The 23,774-nt window shown below is 32.6% G+C and overlaps 1 protein-coding gene across 7 annotated transcripts in view; it reads left to right on the top strand.

The window, feature by feature from the left end:
* heph (polypyrimidine tract-binding protein 1 heph) overlaps positions 1-23,774 on the top strand; it is a 974,461-nt gene that overhangs the window by 661,575 nt on the left and 289,112 nt on the right. For all 7 annotated transcript variants that reach the window (XM_075379895.1, XM_075379893.1, XM_075379896.1 and 4 more), the window contains one exon: positions 9,683-9,787. In XM_075379895.1, coding sequence (XP_075236010.1) covers positions 9,683-9,787 — 105 coding nt within the window. The remainder of the gene's footprint in view (positions 1-9,682; positions 9,788-23,774) is intronic.

Here is a 23,774-nt window from a genome sequence, read left to right as displayed (position 1 = left end):
GTAATTTTTCGTGATTACAATACTTCCTTAAAAAATTCTGCCATATTTTTAATACATTTTTTTCGTAGATAGTAAAATTTAGACCTTTATAGTTAACCGCAGTCAGTGCCTATTTTTTTTTGTAAGATGATTTTGTTTACGGGTAACACATTATTAAATGATTTAATTTTATCTTATTGGATGTGCTTTTTGTGCATCGATTCCCGACGAATGTTTTTTGTTTTATCGTTTAATCCTTGTCTTAAAATCTTACAAATTATATTATCAAATTACAATTACAATATATACATAATCTTATACTTTTTTGAAAATATATATTTTTACATAGATTTTTTAAATATATTTTTTTAAATTTCTTTCGTTCACCTTATTTCGTTTTTTTGCCGATAAACGGATATCTCTGTTAGTTGTTAACTTTAAAAAAATCGTACGGTTGAGTTTTTGTCATGTAGTTTTTTTTATTTTCGTTAAACAATACAAAGAAACCATGTTGTACATCAGTTAATGTACATAACAGTATTTCCTATCATTAAAATTTCAAAGCCTCGGTGACAAATTAAGAAATTAGAGTTTATATCAGAATTATTGCTGAAATTTTAAACTTTTGATTAAATAACCCTCATTATACAGAGTGTTCATAAAGTCTTTCCATGATTATAAAAATGAATTACTATAATAGTTTTTTAGTTACAGTTGTGCGGTTTGTGGCAAAAGAAAAATTATCAGGTTTTTTTACCATGTCAGTAAACTGCAACTTTGTTGCTCGTAGAATGTCCAACCGATAATCAGTTTTACGGTAACACTAGCAACAGTTTCAGTTATTCTCCGTCTGAGTGTGTCCATATCAGGTAAGGGTTCTCCATCGACTCTGTCCTTAACATAACTCCACAAGAATAAGTCTTAAGGGAGTTAAGGGGTGATCTCGAACCAATAATCCTCGATGTGTTGGTTCGCCATCCTGCTTGGAAAACCGTCTTACGTTGCAAGTCATTTAGTTGAGATATAGCAAATTGTTGCTGAATATCCAGGTAAATGTTAGATATTATTGATAGCTCGATGAAATAGAAGGGACCGATGATTCTGTCGAGCATCAAACCGCACCGCACATTTACTTTACGGAAATCTTTAATATTTCCTTGGTAAAATCCGAATTTTCTGAGCCCCATATTTTCGCATTATGCTTTTTTACTTTCCCGGAGGTACGGAAAGTAGTGTCGTCTGAAAAACACACACGCTGCAGATACTCTTTGTGTTATCATTTCGTTGCAATATCTGAACTTTATACGCTACAATCATATTTTCTTATGTAAAGTTTTGCGCACTGTTGACCGGGGAATCCGTAATTCGAGAGATGCACGACGGGTAGATTTGGAAGGACTATGTAGAAATGTTTGCTGCACAACCTCAACCTTCTCCTCTCTAACGGGTGGCTGCCCTGCTTGCGGAAGGTCGACTACACTTCCACTCTCCTTAAACTTTGCTTACCACCAACGATACTATTGGTATCAGGTGCCGGTCGTCCGTATTCCCTTCTAAAATTTCTCTGCATAGAAATCTGTGATTTTGACTCGATACCGCAAAAATTATTGCGCTTTCTCCTGTATTGACGCCATGATCACAGTGCCGCCCTCTATTCTGCCTGTACCTGCAACAAACCAATATTATAAAAAACTTGATAATTTTTTCTTTCATTTGCCACAAATCGCGCTGATGTAACGGAAATAGTTTTTTTTTTGTAATAAATTTTTGTAACTGGAAAAACTTTATGGACAGTGTATTGTCACTGTGTTAGTATCGACGTATACGTATTGATTTGTACGTCGATTTTATGTTCATGAACCTGTATACTTTCTTCAGTACACATAAAACGTAAACAATTAAAAAAAAATTATGTTAAAAACCGAATTTATTTGTTTGTATGTATTTATATTTGTTGAAAACTAACAGTTGTATTAAAATTTATTGTATACAAAGCTAACGCTGTAAATTTTACAATAGGATACAAGAAAAAATTATTGCTGAAATCGCTCCAAGCATTCATGTATGTTTTTATTATTTATATTAATAAATGAAATACCAGAGTTCTTTTAAAACGTTATCATTTTTTGCCACATATATAAATACATTATATGCGTTTACATAATATAAATTTTTTAAACGGAAAACTGAACCTGTTTTTTGCCTGAATGAATTTTTTTAAATATTCTAGTGGTGAAGAGCGCCGTGTTTTATCCCCGAATACATGTTATTTCAGTGGGAATTTCAGCTAAACAAATAGCGTTCCTCCTGGAGTAGTCTGTTAAAAAAATAAAATTGTTCGAATTTTTATAAATATAAAATTCGTTCTTTCTAGTGATAATGAAAAAAACAAAAATAATAGTTGCTTTAAAAAAAAAGAGGGAATGTTATGTAATTCTGGTTACCGAGGGCTTTTGCTTTTGGACATACTATTACTTCGAAGAAAACGCAAACGGGACATTATGTAAACGATCGAGTTAAGAATTAATTAAGGTAAAAAAAGTTTCTACTCTTTGCGATAAAATTGTGATAGTATTATTCCTTGACATTTATTTAATTGCAACCAAAGGTAAAAGGCACGTACCGTATTCAGTAGTTACTGTAAAAATTTCATTACCATTAATTAATCCGGCTTTTTTTTAACCTCTGGGTCCACTGTTCGGCATGCTTCCATAGGATGAGACGAATGATTTGTAGCGTGTGTGAAAATGTCATGCCAGACCGGGATTCGAACCCGGGATCTCCGGATGAAATTAATCCAGCTTGAAGATGTTACGGCAAACGATAACTGAATGAAAAAAGCAAAATTTCAGATTTACTATCTCTTCATTCCTGAATGAAATTTGTCCAAATACATAATCGAAGTGTCATACTATTGCAACGTGATAGAATTAGTTATGCGTTAAAAAAACTTATCCCAGAAACGACAAAAAAGGATTTTTTGCACATAATCTTTTATGAGAGTGAATAAAGACCGATAACGATTCTTTATTCTGATCGGCCCGGGATCAGATATTTAGGACAATATATTGAGTCGATAGAATAATATTGTTTTCGTAACATAATACCGTTTAACTGTGCTTTAAATAAATTGTTAAAGTTTTTTTTAAGTTTTCAGTTCGTTTGTCTGTTTTGGTAAAGTTTGATATAGGTTTTGAGTTGAGAATGCGTGACTTAATTTTCGCAAATATTCACTAAAAGCCATCCAAAGGTATCTTAGGTTTCTTAGGGCCATTAAGTTGTGTGAAAAATCTATTTATCGTTTTCCTAAAATACTGATGTGCGGGGACCCATTTTTCCTGTTTAGCCTCCGGAAATTACCGTTCAGGTATTACTTCAGAGGATGAATGGAAATCATTTGTATGAGTGTAAATGTAGTGTATTCTTGTACAGTCTCGGTTCGACCATTACGAGATGTGTGGTTAATTGAAATCCAACTACCAAAGAAAACCGGTATCCTCGATCTGGTATTCATAAAAGTGGTTACTTTTATATCAAGTTCTAGTAAAACCTGAACGCTTGATTTCTCGACTTCGAAATGAACTGATTTGCGAAGACGCGTTCACCATTAGACTAACCCGGTGGATTATTATTATTATTATTATTTTATATTGTTTGGTTGTATGTCTACTAAGTTTATGTATTACGAATTAAAATAACTGTAAATAATTTCATTTTCACTTGTAATCTGTTTATTTTTTGGAATAAATGTTAATAATATTATTATAAATAATATTTGATGTCCCTTTCATTTAAAAAAAGTACGGATATGTAATTTAACAGGCTTACAAGGTAGTCATGTGGGTTCAACATCAGATATTTTGTGACCACATTATTCAATATTTATGTGTATTGCAAAAAAAATATCGGACCGGAAATTAGAGCAGTATTTAACTGAATTTTTGGTAAATAGATTAATAGAAAATTTCAGTTATAATTGAGTTTTAAAGCTTAAATTCATTACGAAGGCTTCTTTAAAATCATTTTACCGTGCCCGAATATTAAACATTCCGCTTAATTTTTGGTATAAACCTCAAAATATTATGAATTACGGGTGACTTTCGTTTAAACTTAAACGTAATATTTTAAGTACGTCGTATTATAATAATTAAATAGGACGATTAAATCGCGTCGATGATGACGGCAAGTTTAAAATCAAAAACACTTTATTAAACTAACAAGGACGGTGAATCGACAGTCATATTCCATGTAGTATATAGTATAAACACATATATTCTGGTATGGAACAACAACATGATGCTAGATGAACGGAGAGGGGAGAGAGTTTGTGATATTGTTGGCGGGAGGTGGTGTACGGTGTAGAAGAGGAACAAACTGGTAGAGCGCTCTGCTTCATCAATATTCTAGTGTTTCCCCCAGGTCCGATAAGGAACCCTAAAGCATCATTTCCGATTCCCTCCGACCATGTAACGGAAACGGCCTCATCCTGGGAGGGGGACCATCTCCTCTCTCATATCGTCGCCGACGTCAACGTTCCGACTACAAACATGACCAGCTAACACATGCTTATTACACCGTTACAAATACTTATCTATTTATTATTTATTTTATTTGTACATCAAAAATAAAATTTAAAAAATAGCGGTGTCAAAAATCTAAAGTAAATATCGCTTATTATGCGTTATTTAAAAAAAAAACTTATTTCGGGAAAAGATTGTAAAACTTAATACCAGTCGCCACGGTGATTTTAATTATTTAATCGTGTACCCAAGAAAATTACTTTCTTGAAAAAATATCTTTCTGGATACTTTTATATTAAATTTCTGCTTTCCTTTAAGTGATATATAAACGGCTTTCATATTTTTTTATCCAAATAATTGTTTTTCGTTGAATCCTTAATGATTGATTAGCGTTATTAAATTAGAAGTCTTTCCATAATTATATTAATCCTTTGTAGAATGATTATATCGAAACTCAAACGATGAAAACTTATAATTTTTAAATTATTATGTTTTGATAGGTAATTTATTATCATTATCATTAAAAAGTTTAATTTAATTCATTTATATTAAGTTTAATCGTACGATGTTTAAGTATAGATTAACAAAAAAAAAAAAAAAAAAAAAAAAAAAAAAAAAAAAAAAAAAAAAAAAAAAAAGATTTTTTTTGTATATATATATATATATATTCTATTAGCGTGGATTTATCCTGTTATAAATTTGTTCTTAAATTTGAAACTTTCCAATTTATTTTATAATGAAATTTTAAAAAAATATTTTTTTTCTTTAATTCCTTCTCATATTTTTACGTTCCTGTCTAGTTAGCGTTAAAGTTCTAGAAAGAAAGGTATTGTAATGGGTCCAATTTGGGCTTATCTGGTTTTCACCGGATCTTGACGTTTTGACACCTAGAATCCAAAATACCGGATGAAAATTTTCCGGATATGTTCATATATATATATATATATATATATATATATATATACGCGTGTGTGTTCGTTTTCGGCCTCTAATTCACCTTATTTCTCTAGAACTATTGGACCGATTTTTATCAAATTTGGTTAGATAACTTCTATATACGGGGCATTGATGCCATTAAATTTTCAACTTAAAAGATCAAATGGGGCAAGGCTGTAGAGAAAGGTCATTTTTAGTATCTTAAGATTTCGCCTAATTAAGGTAATATTTTTCTTAGCCATATTTGTTAACGATTAATAAATAACTATATTTAAAAAAAAACGTTTTTTGCAAAATTGTACCACCACCCGAAAAAAAATTCTTTGTTAATATTTTTTGACGTGACAGGTGAGCGGTAGAATTAAATAATATTAAAATTGTAAAAAAAGTACTTCGGTCTGGCCGGGTCTCGAAATCGATCACTCGGTCGATTGGGTACCTGGTGCGTTAAGCCTCACGGCTACACCGGTCTTTCGACCGTTCAGCCGAAATTTGTTCTATGTAAGTGTTAAATTATATTTGTTTAGTTTGCGCGAATTAAATACGGTGTTCCCGAACGCTTTAGTTAGAATCACTGAATTAAATAAACCAAAAAATATTACATTTAAATAAAATGATTAATATTTTTAATTAAGTTGTGTGTTTAAGCCGTGCATCAGAAATAACTCTAAAGGTGTCGGATTTTACCGGACCGCGGCTTTAAGTGCGTGACGGGAAATTCCTACAACTGTGTTGTCAATTTTTTTTGTATTTATGTAATTCGTTATTGAAATTTTTCTTGAAAATAATTAAAGGAAAACTAAAGAATAGTACTTGTTTAACGTGTTTTTAACTTACCTAAAGGATTATTTTTATATTCTAAATATAATTTATCTCGTTTTGTATTGTTTTGGATCGGTGTTTTTGTAGTCTTTCCTGGTGAAATCAGAATGATTATTATTTTAAACTGTTATCACATTTTTTTACGTTAGAGAAAATATTTAGTATTTAAAAGTTGTTATTATGTTTGAATAGAATTGTGTATATTTTAAATAAAGGTGATTAAATATTTGGCGCTGGTGCACGGGATACACCAGGTAACTTTGGCTAAAAGTATTTAGCTGGCCTTTTGTCTTAGGATCTGTAGTAGACCTTATTTTTTATTGCGACGTCTTTCTGTTCAAAGTACTACTTTTCTTTGTACTTTGTTATCTACAGTAAAATAAATTTTGCAGTTTTTTTTTAGAATAATATCTGTAATTTTAGCCATATGTTACAATGGTTACTTTCAGTTTTTATTGTTTCCAAATTTATCGTATAATAACGAAAATATTTTCTTTCTTTTAATTTACATTAAAAAAAAATCAAACGAGAAAAAATAATTATTAAAGCGTAAAATCTAACAAAATTTTAAAATAAGGTAAAATAGAAAGTCCGTTATAAAATCTTTTATATTTAAAAACTTAAAATTAAACAAGAGATTACATATTGTAAATTAAAAAACGCAACTGTCAAAAAGAAAAAAAGGGATTGTTACCCTTTATTTTTTGATAATTAATAATATCGCATAATTTAAGAGCATGCGAGTGACATTCGGTTCAGCCGTTGAGACGCTACGTTGTAACAAACATACATACATACACTCTAAATATAAATACCTTCTTTTTAGGCAGTCGTGTAAAAACACTATTAAGACGGCAGCTTCACACGTATAAGATTCGAGGTTCCTGAATCGTTCAGAATAAAGAGATGAGATGACTTTATTTTCAAAAATGATTAATTAAGTGATAGATTTAAAAAAAAAATATTTAATTATGCAATATAGCCTATGACACTCCGGTAACGTAAGTATCCAGCATCCCGCTTAATCAGAGGGTTATCTGTTTCTACGTATAATCCAACAAAAACTGTTTTTCGGCACATTATATCTACTCAAAATGGTATTTTGTATTGTAATGTTACAGTTTACGAACGAGATGAGTTCTATTAAAACGAAATTTTTATTTTATTTCACTAGAATTTAACATTTTTCACATAGTTTCCGTAGCAAATTTATACATGTTCATATTTATCTTAAAATTATATTTAAAAAAAAAAAACTCCTAATATAACAATCGGCAATATTATAAAACTTTCATTGATGTAATACAGAAAAAAATAGGTGTAAAACGGTGCTCAGCTCCGTGGCGCAAGTGGTAGCCCTTCTGCTTTTCATCCGAAGCTCCCGTGTTCAAATCCTAGTCAGGTATGGCATTTTCACACGCCACAAAATTTCCTCATCCTCATCTCATCCTTTGAAGCTATACCTAACGGTGGCCCCGAATGCTATAATATAAGCTGTAATAACAGTGATGTAATGATTTTCTATACCATTAAATTTCCATTTACAAAATAAACAGATTTTCCTGTAACATTAATTTGAGTTCCATATTTTAAATTAGTTGAAAAACTTGCATGACATAAGGAAATAACTTTTTTTTTTTTTACGTGATTAAACTTTGCTCAAAACCAAAATATGTAACGTACCATAACCAAAATGGTTTTACACGACTTGTTGACAGTCATTCTTCAAATTGGTATAGGCATTTAACATACAACTTACGCGATTAATGAAATGTAGAGAAATAAGTCGTTTCTTGATTGCTCTTTTACCAATCGAAATATACGCAATAAACATAGTTGCAAGGATGGGCGTTGGTTTTCCTTTGGTAATTTAAGATTGCATCTTAATTTTTATTGAAAAACCTTGTTTTGTTTTAATATATATTTACTTGATTAGTATTGTATTTGATCCATCTGAGATAAAAAATTCTGGTCTTCCCAGGGATTATGGACGACATTGCGATCCGCTATCTAAAGGCGACCTACAGCTTTTCCTGTAAATGAAATTTTTTTATCTTCGTACTATACTTGAAATTTATATCGTCCATCCACTTCTTTTCGCTGCGGCTACTTTCCTTTTAGCGATGGTTTTATCTAAGTTTGATTTTAGTATTTTTTTTTTGTTGAATGTGCTAGAACTTGAATAACCATTTCATTGGTTGTTTTTAAATGGAGAAGCTTTGTTAAACACCAATTCGTGGATTCAGAGCCTCTGCATGTAAATCGACCAATTGGTTCAGAGCCAATTTCGTAAATGTCTCAAAATAATCGAGGCAAATAATAAATAACACACCACCAATAATGTTGTTCGAAACAACGAAATTTATTCCTAGTTCCCTTAGTGAACTCAGACTTTCAGTTCATATCCCTGACTCGGTTTCGTTTATGGACTCCGGTCTGGTCTTCCAGGGAGAGTCGGACAGACCCCCTACTCCCACTCATCTCCATCGCAGAGTCCCGCTTGACATTTACTTTCACTACTAGTATCGTAGAGGTAATGTTCGCTGTTGGCGGAACGACGGCAGCCAACATTAAATAATCACTATTTCTGTACTAACTAACCGCGGCTCGATGCCAATACGCCCACCTCCGGTGAATCAACTACCTAGGCGATCCCTAGCCACCCTTCGTCCACTATACCCCTTCAGCCGTCCTGCTCAGGGCGAGGAAATTGAGGAAGCCAGCCACAATAGTCCATTCTCTGTGAGTCTTCCAGTTGACCCGTAGATGAAGAATGGAATCTTTCGAGTTTCCCTCTTTCATCTCTTCCCTCTTTTGAGCTTTCTAATAACTCCGGTACGTTCAGCCTCGTACCCGGGACAAACATAAGGACATTTCCGCAGTGTCATTGATCCTACAGTCCGGGCACAGACCCGAATTTTTGAGCGCATCGACGACAATTTTATTCCCTGCAATTCTTCAATTTACTCAAACTTCTGTTGATTTAGTTGAACAACAAGAAACAAATTCACAAATTTAATTAGTTTCTTATTAAAACGTACTCTGTTTCTCTCTCAGCTCTGGTATGCTTTCGTGAGAGAGGTCAATTCCAAACCCTCCGACACCGCAGCTCTTAGAGAATCCGGCAATAAAAAAGCGATAGTTTTTTCGTTTTTCATAATTAAGTCGGCATTTTTATTATTTTGTTAATTTATCCGACCGTAAATACATTTATCCGAGTTAAACGATCCGTGAATTTTCATTTATTCTCTTCAGTTTTTCTATTAAAACTTTCAGCGGGTATATTTAATCCCTAAAACATATTTCACCGAACCTGTAACTCAACCTATAAAAAAATCATTGGAATTTTTACGACTGTCTATATATTACTTATTACCGGTAATGTAATTTTTTAATTAATATTTTATTTTATTTGTTTTTTCCAGCGTGGTTCAGACGAACTATTGTCTCAGAGCGGTGGCGCAGTTAGCAATGGCGGAGCCATCAGCCCTCAGCCAAACCACACAGATAATAACAACGATGCTAAAAAGGTAAGTGATTTAACTTTATTTACTGCAATTTTTTTTATCGGAATTATTACAGCGATTAAGATTTACGGAACATATTATGAAGGAAGTATAAATTTTGCTTCGCTATTGGGTAATTAGTCGAAACTAAAAGCGGTTCATATTGCATTAGTGAATAAAATTCCGCTTTTCCCTATTTCAGTCACCGAATCTAAACTATACTGTAGTTTATTTTATTTTTTTTTATTTTAGCTCTGTCATGTAAACGAACTTAACTCGTGCTGATAACTGCCTAATAATACTGAAAATTACTCATTCCCGCCAACCACAAACAATACGCAAACGTTGTTTATTACACAGCAATTTAAAACAATGAGTATTGTCGTAGTTAACGGAACGTGAGGGTACTGTACGCATTGCGCATACTCGTAATTATTCGCTACTCTTTGACCAGCCGATTAAAAGACATCGTGAAGTCACTGTTTGCATCAGGATAGAAATAATAATTCAATTTTAGTCATTAAATGTAAACCGATGAGTTTCAAGCTCAAGGGTTGTGTAATATTATTTCTTACTACGTAATTTAATCTCATACTCGATACTTTTTTTTGTTGAATTTTAATATAACAAAAATTCACCATCCATATCTCGTAAAGACTAATTAATTAAAAATGTCCTATAATAATTGCTCAGTAATTTTATCATTTCCTCAATATTTTTGCCATCGTTTGGTAATTTTTCGACGGATAGTTTTCTTACTGCGATACGTTTCTGGAGGATAAAATCAAACCGACCTCGATATTTTACAGTTCATTTAGCTGTCTTATTAAGCTTTAAACTAAACGGAAAATATATTTACGACATACATTAGAACTGTCAATAGCAACCGATTTATACATCCTGACTCCTTTAGGGGAGACACCCACCATCTGACGGTTTCGGTTGCCACGCCACCCACTCATTATCTAGTCGTTAAGGGCTTTACCGGACGTCATCTTCGGTACATCAGCAGACATCTTTCATTCTACCCTCAGTCAGAATGCCACGTATGCGAATGTCATAAAAGTTTTCAGTACTATATTTATTATATTATTATGGTCAAAGATACGGTTAAGTTTTTTATTCAGAGCTGCGCGCACAAAAATCAATTGTAGCCAAATAAATTATTCAAAAATCAATTTTTGAAAAATTTGATATTGTATTATATACATATGTATACAATATATATATATATATATATATATATATATATATAAATATTTGAACGAGAACAGTCAGATAAGTTGTTTTATTTCAAATTAGCGTTTTTCTTTAGTTTTTAAACATTTTGTATTTTGTCTCATAGAAATCCATTCTTTGTAAACTTCATTTTTATCTACTTCTTGTCCGTTGTCTAAACGTAATTTAATTATCCCAAGTGTTTATTTTTGGAGTCTTTTTCGGTAGTTTGTTTTTACGGAAATCATAACAGAAAATCCAAGTTCTCTGTGTGCGCTGGGAGCTTTAAATGTTCACATAATGTTGTATAGAATGGAAAGGTTAGACAATTTAGGGTTATTTTGGACTAATGTTAACCTATTAGCTTGGTCTAGTGGTAAACACGTCTTCCCAAATCACCTGATTTGGAAGTCGAGAGTTCCAGCGTTCAAGTCCTTGTAACAGCAGCTATTTTTATGCGTTGTTGAATACTAGATCGTGGATACGGGTGTTCTTTTGTGGTTGGGTTTTTCAATTAACCACACATACCTGGAATGGTTGATATGATACTGTACAAGACTAAGACTGTAATTTCACTCTTATATGTGATCCTCATTCATCCTCTGAAGTAATACCTGAACGGTAATTCCCGTAGGCTAAACAGGAAGAAAAAAAGAGTTTTGATAAATGTTAATGTATCGCTAAAAATCTTGAACAATCCTAGTTTAGTTTTCGCTAGAATTGTAAATTTCAATTGGGACTATTCCATATAGAAATGGAATAGTCCCAATTGAAATTCTATATCAATGTTTTTATTTGCCGTAGATTCTGAATATCTTTTCGGAAAACTGTATTATATCTTGCTTTCAAAAATCATAATAATTTCATTGTCAAATGCTTGCCGAATTTTTAATTGTTCATCTGGAAATCTGCTCTCTACGTGCAAATATACACGTTCGATAAATCGAATTGTAGCCGATGTATCGATACATTTGATGTTGCAATGTGATTTCTTTTACAGTGTCACTCCAAAAGATTTCTTGTCCCAAATATTGAGTTTTTCGTTTGTTAATTATAATTTTTACATACCGATGAGCATCAGTAATTGTTAAAACGCTTTTTTATAGATATTTTCTCAATAAAATAAGCTCGTGAGTTACATCTTTCAGGGCAAATATTTCTTCCCGATGTTATGAATTAATATCAGAATTTTTTCCGAAATAATTGCACATGGGGGCATTGCATTCTGCTTTTTGACTTTTTCAACAATACTCGATTAATGTATCGTAATCTTTTACTGAAGCACCGACTGCGAAATACTTGGATAACCATTTAAACTTATTTAACTGTTTAAATCATATAACATCATCCTCTAACTCTTGAGCTAATTCATCAAAATTACGTTTTTGAAGACAGATTGGTGAAGCATTGTGTACGGAGTTCTAATCAGGTTTTCTGTATCCCGCACAATAGATATATTTTTCCAATCATCATGTAATCCTAAATCTTCCCTAGTGCTACACAGTGTTTTTCAGTTGAATGTGATTTTCTTTTTTGAGAATTACTGCTACTCTATTTTTCTTCCCGAGTTAAACACTGGATCCATCACTACAATTTTTTGTGCGATGAACTCTGCCGATAATTGAATAGTATGTTTTTTAGTGTGAATAGTAGTTATAAACTCCCGTAAGAAAGTCTTGGTGTATGCTACTCCGTATTCTTGACTGAACGTGTCGTCGAGTATACCTTACATATTTATAACAGATGATTGTAGAGGCGCGGGAAATAAATTATTCTTTGCGGTTTATGGGAATACAGTAACATTGCGCGACCGCGCAGCTTACAGGTAACTTTGATTGTGGTTATTTTTCCTTATTTCCGAATTTATATATTCCTCAAAATTCTTTTACCTTGTTTTACATTGCAAACCCAAATGATTCATTTTTTAATATATATGCCCACTTAGGGACGGTATAAGTTTTTTTTTGCGGTTGACGGTGATTTTTCATCTGTTTGTTCAAGATTACGGATTGTTGTATTGAAATATTCCTTCATTAAATTTATCATGTTTGAACGCGTTACTACATCTTTGAATTCATCTTTAAATCGGGTATTCCTTTGACGTAGATCTGATTGTTTGACGTTGTAACGATTTGATGAAAACGTTTCGTAATGTAAATTAACCGATTAAAATACCATTTGTAAACCGATAAAACGAAATATTTATCCAAGTGAGGAAGTAGTATTAATTCTCTTTTTGTTGTCATAGAGGTAGACTTATAAAGAGCGGTACAGTCGCTTTTATGACGTGTATACGATTATGCAATCTCTTTATCATTATTATATAAAAATTATTTGCATTAAATAAAATTTTCATTTGTTACGCAAAGTAAAATTATGTGATATAATAATAATAATAATAATAATAGTATAATAGTACAATTTTTAACAAAATACGTTAATATCGGCCATTAAACAAAAATTTAATAAACAAACAAAATTTATCGTAATTACTTAAAACTCACAATTTCTAAAAATAGCAATGAATAGTTCACTTTCAAATTAACGTAATAGTCTATAATAGTTTGTAACTAAACAGAATCTTTTGTGTTCTATTTATTGCAAGTGAATATTATCATTCCTGCCGTCAGATTTATATAATAAAGTTTCGTTTAGCGAAATTCCGGATTTTATTTATCTTTTCCTCTTTGTAAATATGGACATATTATTGCTTATGCGCACATAAACCTTTCCTATACGATATGAATAATCTATTTTAGCAATTTTCTTTGTTAGCTTTTTTATTGTAATTCACTATTATAAAGGTGTTTTACCTTCATGTACACACTCACACATACATGTAATATATATATCGTGTTGAAATATTAAATCGCTTATTAAAGGTTTAAGTAGATGTACTGAAAATATTTTTATTGATCGTTTACTTCAACTCTTTTTATTTTGTTCGATTATAATATAATTGGATTATGTAATTTAATTGATGAGTTTTATAATTCGTGTTTTTTTTTTAAATTTAGTTTGTTATTTATGTTTTAAATCGTTTTTTGTTGTTAAGGAAAGACTATATCATATTTGCGGTTACCTTATCTAATTATAAGTGTTATTAATACATATACGAGAAAAGGAGTAAGTACGTATCTTTCTCCCACCTTTTCTGTAGCTTTCCCCTCCTTTATCGTACTTCGTTCACCGTCCTTGAATTTGTTCATCCATCTACCTTTCACATTGATAATATACCAGTACGTCACCTTTCAGAATTTTATTCAATGATTCTTTGCGGATTCGCACGCCTGTGCAGGTGCGTTTCTACCTATAAACTGTAAGATAATGGAACAGACAGTTCTTAAAGTTAGTATTATACTACTTCACACATTTAATGTAAATTTTAATCAAATATCTGCAGTTAAAGTTGATTGTTATGAGTTTTATATGTTAAGTAACTAAACATTAACGTTATTTGAAGTTTGTAGAAATAACTACTTAGAAATTTTACTACGTTAATTTAAGAAAATTATTCGTTTAGTTACAATCTATTCTAACTCGTTTCGAAATTTAATTCATTTTAACTTTATTTTTACACATTTTAACGTTTGTAGCAGTCGAGTTTAGTTTGAAGTTTATTATTTATTTTAACCGAATAAATAATATTCTATGATACAACAAACCATCGATTATCCGATTATTGATCATATGGAATCTTTGTTCTCCGAATATTACAGCATAGTATCTATAAACGTTCCAACGCATCTCGGTATGCGATTCCCAGTTTTGATTGACGGAGGCGTGTGGAATTTAGTAGCGTGTAAACATCGATGTAGAAAATGTACAGTTTATGTCGGAACGAATTAATAAATGTAATTTACTACAACCGGATTCGTTTGTTTTATTATAAAACGTTTCAGCTACGAATTATTTTTTTCCGGTTCTCGTATTTTAATCCGATGATAATTTAATCCTAATAATAAACACCATACCACCATCACCATAGCAGGATTATTCAATACTAGCCGGCCCGTTTAGGTGTAACCTGGCCGCTCAGGGCCCAGGCGAACCTCGGAGCCAACTCAGGGGCTCCTCGTGGCTTATTTCAGAGCCGCAGAGCTCGCTTCGGTCGCCATTCCTGTTTACCCAGAGGGCTCCTCCCCCTCAAACTCCGCACTGTTCGTTATCCTCATAATTGTGAGAATAATACTGATAAATAACAATTAACGTATTCATGGTTTACAGAAATCTGAAAAGAAATTAAATTACAAAAGACAGTATGTTGGTAACTAAATTACACAGCTATTTGATGACGAAAAATTCGTAACTTTTTCCTTTACTATGGAGGTGGAAATATAATATAGAAGTTAAGTGAGTAATCTCTTTTTTCCTTAATGAATATTTTTATTTTGCAACTTCACCCTCTTTGGAGGTGGAGAAATAATGATGATTTTTAATATTTTAACTTGTAAGGAAGCTAGGTCCTTGCTCGGTCTGTAACCCACCGGGTTGGTCTAGTGATGAACGTGTCTTCCCAAATCAGCTGATTTGGAGGTCCATAGTTCCACCGTTCAAGTCCTAGTAAAGGCAGCTCTTTTTATACGTCGTTGAATATTAGATCGTGGTACCGGTGTTCTTTGGTGGTTGGGTTCCAATTAACCACACATCTCAGGAACGGTCGAACTGAGACTGTACAAGACTACACCTCGTTTACACTCATACTTGTCATCCTTTGAAGTATTATCTAAACGGTAATTACTGGCGGCTAAACAGGAAAAAGAAAAGTTGAAAGGTCCTCGGTCTGTGGCTTAAAATTTTTTGTACAATACGAATGTATACTAAAATTTGTTAAACCAATCGATCGGTTGGTTCTTCGATATTTTTCGAGATAAAATGTAAGAAATACCCTCTTATATAAAGCAATCATTTTTTCTTTTTATAATTGTATAGATTTTATTTAATGTAAATTTAATTTTATTACTTTTGTAATATTATTCATTCGACTGATTCGAATCGTTCAGTTTAAACCCATTTCACACAGTGACAAAAATTCACAGTTCTTTAATTTGATTCATTAAATTTTGTGCTTCAACCGGAAAATCTCCACTATTACACGTAAATATTTATATACAGAGTGATTCAGGAGGATGGGGCAATACTTTGACAACTCATTCTAGAGGCTAACAATAAGAAAAAAGTTCATATAAACATAGGTCTGAAAACGCTTCGTTAGCGAGTTATACAGGGTCAAAGATTTCGCCCGAGTTTCAGTTCCTCCGGGTAAATTAAGGCTTTCTTAAATTCTGGGAAGGTCAATTAAGGGGTAAATTCAATTGTTTCTTATGGTTTTTGAGCTGGGAAATCGAAAAAATAAGTCCCAGAACTGTATCTCTTTTAGTTTCTAAGATATCCCATGTAAAACGCCAAAAATAGGGTCAAAAAACACTTCTTTTTTACGTTTGACATACAATAAAGTTGTTAAATTGGCAATAAATCATTCATTTTTTAAACATAAATTGTAGTGAATTTAATTATAAGAAGATTGATGTAAATAACGTCAACAGAAAACAAATAAAATTTTAAACATGTAGACTTTTATTAACAACAAAACCGACGAAAACTTTTTTTTAGCTTATATGAACTTTTTTCTTATTTTTAGCCTCTAGAATGAGTTTTCAAAGTATTGCCTTATCCTCCTGAATCATCCTGTATATTTTTCGAGATATATATCTAAAAATTTCCTCAGTTATGTCAAGAAATATGGGTAAAAATATTGTTGCGATTGATCGAGTAGTTTATTTTTTTTGTTTGTCCCGAACAAACAAAATCCTTCTTCGTGTTTATATTATAATATAGATAGATTAATGTTTGAATTCGCTTTTTATCGTAATTTTTGATTTTAGAAATATCTAATCATTTTTATCGTTTTCTTTAATGAACAAAGTATATTTTGTGGGTTTGCTTTTTCTTACTTCAAGGATTGGTTTATTTTTATTCAATTTTTATTTATCTGAATCATCATTTACTGATGGTTTTATGGGGGAGTAACTTTATTATTTATTTATTTTTTTATAGACCGGTAGTTTTAAATACTAGTTCTTGAGAATATAGTTTTAATTTTATAGTTTTTCTTTTATATCTTTTATCCTGTTCTGTAATACATTATTAAAAAAACAATCATTGTATTCGTACACTACAGTTTGATATCTTGAAGATTATTTAATCTTAATTTATTTATTTCGGTTATTGAAGGAAATTGAACGTAATTTTAAAAAAAATAAGAAAAAATATACACAGGGTTTTCTAAATTCATTCAGTATAACTGTATAATTATAGTACTGTTCTATTAGTAGGGTTATTTTGTGTTATGTTTACCGAACATTTTAGGGTCTGACTTTAGTGGAAGAACTGTATTAGTTGTATGTATTTAGTGTTCTATCGTAGCGAGAGCTGTGCTAGTATTTCTCAGTTTTGCTAGAATCTATTTCCGTCCAGAGTTGACTGCGGTGGGCAAGTAAAGTATAAGCAAGCAAGGCGTGCCGCCGACCGCCTGCAGATGCCCGGGGTCACATTCCACGTCTGTGGGAAAGAGTGTATATTTCTCCGACTCTCCCGCCCCCTCTAATTTCAACTCCTCTCTCTTTTTCGTTCTCTCAACCTTTCTTCTTCACTCGCTTTCATCTTTCTCTTTGTCTTTATTATTTCGTCTTTCACTCGAGTATTAAAAAGAAGAGAAGAAACTACTTTCATGGTTGTTTAGGGTTTTTGGTATTCATCTCTTGTTCTAATAGAAGATTTTGTTGTTACTAATGGTTCGTTTTTTTTTTAACTTTAAATACTGGTGTTTTTATTTCGGGTACCGGAGGGATGAAGTGTGTGTGTGTTTTCATACATTATCTAAGTTCATTTATCATGATTTAGAAAGTTTTTTTAAAAAGTATTACCCAAGACATACCAAACATATTATATGTTAATAGTACTCCGTTCGTGTATTTTTTCTATATTTTTTACTAAATTTTAAGCCAAATTTTTGCCTGTTCATTTCACAGCCTTTTTTAATCCTAAAAATGTACGGACTGTTACGGTCATTAGTTGTTAATAAATATCATAAACCCGTTGTAAAAATTTCCTTTAACTCTAAACTTCGATGATCAACCGGAGACGTTTTCTATATTTTAAAGTTGCTTACGCAATCTCTTGGTATTTTATATTAAATCTATAATATTTTTGGATGCTATTATCTTAGGAATGAACTCAGATATATTTTATTTGTTTAGTTTTAAATGCTCTTTTTCGATATGGAGTTAGATTTGAAGCGTTTTGTGAAATTTTTTAAATGCATGTTCGTATAAATTAAAAAAAGGAATACTTGAAAAACTGGAAAAATTTAATCTATGAGAATCGTTTGATAAATGAAGATATAATGAACAGATGAAAAGTAATAAAGAGAAGAACGAACGAGATAGAAGCTTAATCAGAAAACTTTAGAATAGGAAATCTAAACTGTCTAGGGAATTTCATGAGGTTTATGAAAACATTGCTGGAAGGTGCAGAACACAGAAAAAACTATAAACATTTTATGAGAAAATAAAGTCTCTTAGGATCTCGAAATCTTATAGGCTAATGAATATGTTCATAGCGCTATGGACCGGCCTCAGGATAGATCTCCGCATCATGAATCCCGCAGGATCATCAGCTTTGGTTTGCGATTAATTTGTTTATTTCCATATAATTTATCCTTATTTATAAACGGGACATTTTGATAATGTTTTTTTTTGTTGTTTCATTACCGAATAGTAGCTGTGAACTGTGGTTATGACCTATAATTCCACGGCCGGTTTATTTGAGAATATAAGGCGAGAACTAACCGATTCGATTGTGCTTTTCAACGTCAGTATATCAGGAAAATGCAAATAGTCCTCGGATCGCTACATCATTCACCCGGGTCATAATTGTTGGGCAAATATTGTTACTTACTTTCAGAGAAAGCAAATGGATCCAGTTTTTCTTTATCACAGCAGTAAGACTTCGGGACTTTTTTTTTTCTGCAACTAGTTTTCCGCCTTTTGCCGTGTCTGGGTGGGTGTATGTGTATCTGCGCGCGTGCGTGCATATGCAAATGTAATTACTTGTATCGGCTTGCTAGGCCTGACGTAGTTGCAGATGTAAGTGTAAATGTTATCGGTAAACGTGTAATCGGGAACAGACTTGGATCGACCGTTCCTTATAACGTGCGGTTTATTGAAATCCAATAACCGCATATTTAATATATTTCAAATAATTCGTTACGATTATGTTCGGTAGAAAAATATAAATATTTTTTTATCGCGTACATTCGGTGAAATTGTCTGTGTAATATGTTAATATTTCAGGTACGTGGTTGCTTACAATAAATTCACCCGTGTGAATTTTTGTTTATATATTAATTTTTAAATTTAATAAATTTACTATTTTACGTACCAAATATAAAGTTTGTGGAAAGTTGTTTTACTGCATGTCATGTTCAATATGATCGCTGTTTCGCTTAGCAGCCTCCTCAAGCCAAGTGTGTACGTTTCTGATGATTTTACGATAGAAGTTCTCTTGAATCTCTTTGCACAACTGAACTATCCGGGCACGCATTTCTATAAGATTTTCATGTCCAAAAGGGACACGTTTTTCTTTTATATACCGCCTTAGAGAAGTCAGAAGGATTCAAATCCGGGCCGAAAGGTGGCAAAAGTATCCTCCGTTATGGGAGCCCGAATAGAGAGTTGAAATTACGCGATTACCAAAAACTGAATCTACCAAAAAAATCTAACACATCGTTTGCGGTGTGAAAGGTTGCACCATCTTTCATAAACCTTTGAGTACTTAGGATAATTCAGTAGCAAGCAATTTGTCGGGTAAAAAATCATTCCTTAACGTAGCCAAATAGGCATGGGAATTAACCGTATCGTCGAAAAACACTGGTCCTATCAAATCCATGACTGGATAAATCTGCCCAGCCGGTTGCTTTAGACCCAGTTACACGCACAATCTGTAGTGCTGCTGTCGCCCAAAAGCGGATATTTCGTTTATTAATAGTTCTATCAATATGAAAATATGTCTCTTCTGAAAACCAAGTGTTGAACAGAACATCCTTATTTCTTTCCGACCGCTGTGCAGACTCCCAGTCGTTTTTTCTTGGTAGGTTATGTTAATTTGTGCGGTTCAGTTACTTGTATGGAAACAGCTCCCGATTACTGCGTAACATTTTTTGTACTGTACGACCAGATATTCCCATTTTTCGTAAAGTTTAACGTGTAGATCTTCTCGGATTATATCGCATCGCAGCTCATGTTAGTTCGATATTTTCCTTAGAACGAACGGGAGCTTTTTTAGATCGTTTCTCTTCTTTTATGTTGCCTTTCCTCATATTTTTACGGTATAAACGGAGAACGGTATTTCTTTGCTGAAGTCTGTCGAATGTTAAAATGAACTGTAAATTCTCGCCTAGTTACGGTAATACTTTTTGATTCGGCATAAAGAAACACAACTTTATTGCGCTGAAAAATGGATAAACGTTTATGATCGGCCGTACCTCAGTAATAACTTATGCGTTTCGGAATCAGAAGCGAATACAAAAACTAGGCGACATCTACCGGTATTTTCAAGAAATTGGGATTAAGCTTGCGCAGGATGAAACACCAGGTATAAAAACATTTATGTATAATCGAATTTATAAATGCGTTTTTACTTATCATGCGCGTCACCTGTTTGTATATCGGGTCTATTAATTTCGGGTATATCGGGAAAATATATATTTTTTAATGGGATAGTAACCACAGAAATGTAATTAAAAAGTTCAAGTTAAAATCCAGCAATTTACTACATTTGTATATAATTAACAATATTTATAGTTTATTATTCTCATTTATTTCTTTTTTTTTATTCTATTGAATAAAATTAAAATTTTATAACTAACCGACAGTTTAATTCCATTGCGTTAACTTGTGTTTCTGAGTTAGTACGTTTGCTTATGCGCATTTTGCTAATGAATATTCGACCGGTTTGACGTTGAGGAAATTCATTTAGGGGTGAAATGTAAGATGTGTGTTCATATACTCATACCATTTTCTAACGTCTTCCTACCGATCACAATCCACTCCCCAAACCTTTAAACATACAATTTGATTAATGTTAAACAAAAGGAACTTCTGCCTGTTTTGTCCTACACTTTGCTTTTGTCTGTTCTGTTGTTTCATAAACATATATATATATATATATATATATATATATATATATATATGTAGTTTTGAAGGAACTTTTGTCGAAAAGCCCAGGAATTTGGTAGTGTATATGTTCTATAGATGCGTTGCTGTTCGCATTTAATTACTTATCGTCTTTTCAATTAAATATCTTTAATTGTAGTTATTACTTAAATATTATATGATTTGTACAATTTTTTTTTTTGTTTAATAGTTAATCGTTCCTTCATTAGATTACAGTGGCAAAAAATTAATCCGAACACAGTATTTTTAACAAAAAATGTTATTTTTAAAAGATGAAATGTTTAATAGTCAAACTTTACTCAAATTTAATAGTTTTTTGTGTACCCTCCTGTGTTTTTGATTACCTCATTAATCCTTTTTGGCATTGATTCCACTTCATCTCGAAACCAAACCTGTATCGCTGAACTAATAAGGACAGCTTTTGTGCTACATTTAATTTTCCCAAGTATTCTTTTTAGTATGGTCCATAAATTTTCAATGAAATTCAGATCGGGGAAATTCCCTGGCCACGAGAGCACTCAATTTTTTTTGATTTTTGAAGAACTGTTGCTTTCTTTTACGTGTGATGTGTGCTTTCTTTTCCTAACATATGTCACTGTTGGAAAATGAGTCGTGGGTTCTTCTGTATAAGTGGGACTATTTTCCTTTCGCATATGTTAATGTATCGGTTCTATTTCATCATACCATCCTCAGGCATAAGTATTCCTGGTCTTTCATGTGTAAAACATCCCCAAAACATCTTTTTGGCCGGGTGTTTGGGAGATTGTTGCATGCGTGCTGGCGTAGTAGTTTTCTCATCTGCTGACGAATGTAGGCTACTTTCTTACGTTGGACAAAGAAATAAGTCTGGTCTGAAAAAATAACTTTTTTCCACACCTCAATACTCCGTCTTTATGTCCTTTTTCCCATTGAAGTCTTTTTCAGCAAATGCTTCTTATTACGTTTGCGAGCTATCTTTTCCGCTGTCAATAAACTTCTACGAACTGTGTTATCAGAAACACTCCCGTTGGTCTCAAATCCCTATTAAGGTCAAGAGCCGATAATTGCGGATTAATTTTGCTTTTGCTTATTCGTAATCGATCCTGTGTAGGTGTGGTTTTCTTTTTCCGTACATATTTTCCTTTTCTCTTTGGAGAGACGGAACCTGTTTCCCTAAACGTTTCCACGATTTTATTTACGGTACCTAACAGCACACTACACTCACTGGAAATTTGTGTCTCTCTCTCTCTCTCTCTCTCTCTCTCTCTCTCTCTCTCTCTCTCTCTCTCTCTCTCTCTCTCTCTCTCTCTGTGTGTGTGTGTGTGTGTGTGTGTGTGTGTGTGTGTGTGTGTGTGTGTGTCTGTGTGTGTGTGTGTCTGGGACAGAGCAACAATTTTTGACCGCTTTCGTGGGGTTTATATCCACTGTATTAACTAGAAACTAATAACAAACAGAAACTATAACAAGGTCACCAAAAAGTAACTGACAATGAGTTATAAAGCACAAACACCATAAATTCTGTTTGTATAAACTAACAACATAATCTGAAACACCAAACAGCAAGCAGTCTGCCACAGAATGAAAATTCCCTACAACAGAAAAAAAATTCCCGTTGTTCGGATTAATTTGTTTGCTACTGTATTTTTACCTCTTTATTTATTATAATTTTTTACTTTCCAAATCGACTGTGAATTTAGAAACCATCGATAAATTATAGAAAACGCTGTATATTGAAAAATTCACGTTTGAATTTTTTTTAAATTAGCGGACCCTTTTTAATACAAAAATTCTCAAATTTTTTTTATACCAAAAAATTACAAGATTGTCTTTTCAAAAATAATATTCTCTCGATTAAGTTTTAAATAATACAATTTAATTATGTTATTAATTTTGGTATTTTTATTTTTTTATCCTGCATTGATTCATGGTTTTACAACGTTTCCTTGAATTTATTCACGTAAATGCTGGAGGAGCAGTTCCTGTTGACGTAGAATAGCATACCGGCCTGTTGTTTATTTGGATGTATTAATATATATCGATCAACATTAAATATTTAATTATTTCTAACCCGGTTTTCTACTCTTCACTTGATAAAGGGCTACTGGAGGGGGGCCGACCGGAACGTCACTAGGCGGGTGTCTTCGCCTACAGAGTAGGGATGTTCACTTGATAATACGAGGCCTACAGCTAAGGCAAAAGCTAAGTTCAAAAATTACCGATACAAATGGCTACCGAGGCATTTGCATCGGTGGCATCCCAACGAGGCCTGGTTTATTACTATGAGATACAAACAGTTAGAGAGCAAAAGACGACTCCCATCATAGCTTTGATCGCGGGGAGGTGAGGTGGAGGCTACCGGAATCGTCACAAGGTGGGCGTCTTCCCCTATTAGGGTTAGGATGTTCACTTGATAAACAAGCATTTTTACTTTTTCCCTACTTCAGAAAAGGAGGTTATGTATATGACCCTTATATATTTTTTTAATGTTTATTGGCGCTTAACTTTTTTTTTCTATTACTCCGATTGAATTAAATCCTATTGCAATCGGCGCAGCAGCTTTTCGCGGTGGTAGGAATCCG

The sequence above is a fragment of the Lycorma delicatula genome, chromosome 12, assembly GCF_047948215.1.
Source record: "Lycorma delicatula isolate Av1 chromosome 12, ASM4794821v1, whole genome shotgun sequence".
Taxonomy (NCBI): Eukaryota; Metazoa; Arthropoda; class Insecta; order Hemiptera; family Fulgoridae; genus Lycorma; species Lycorma delicatula.
The sequence above is the reverse complement of the archived record's forward strand: the minus strand, read 5'-3'. Positions and strand labels throughout refer to the sequence as shown.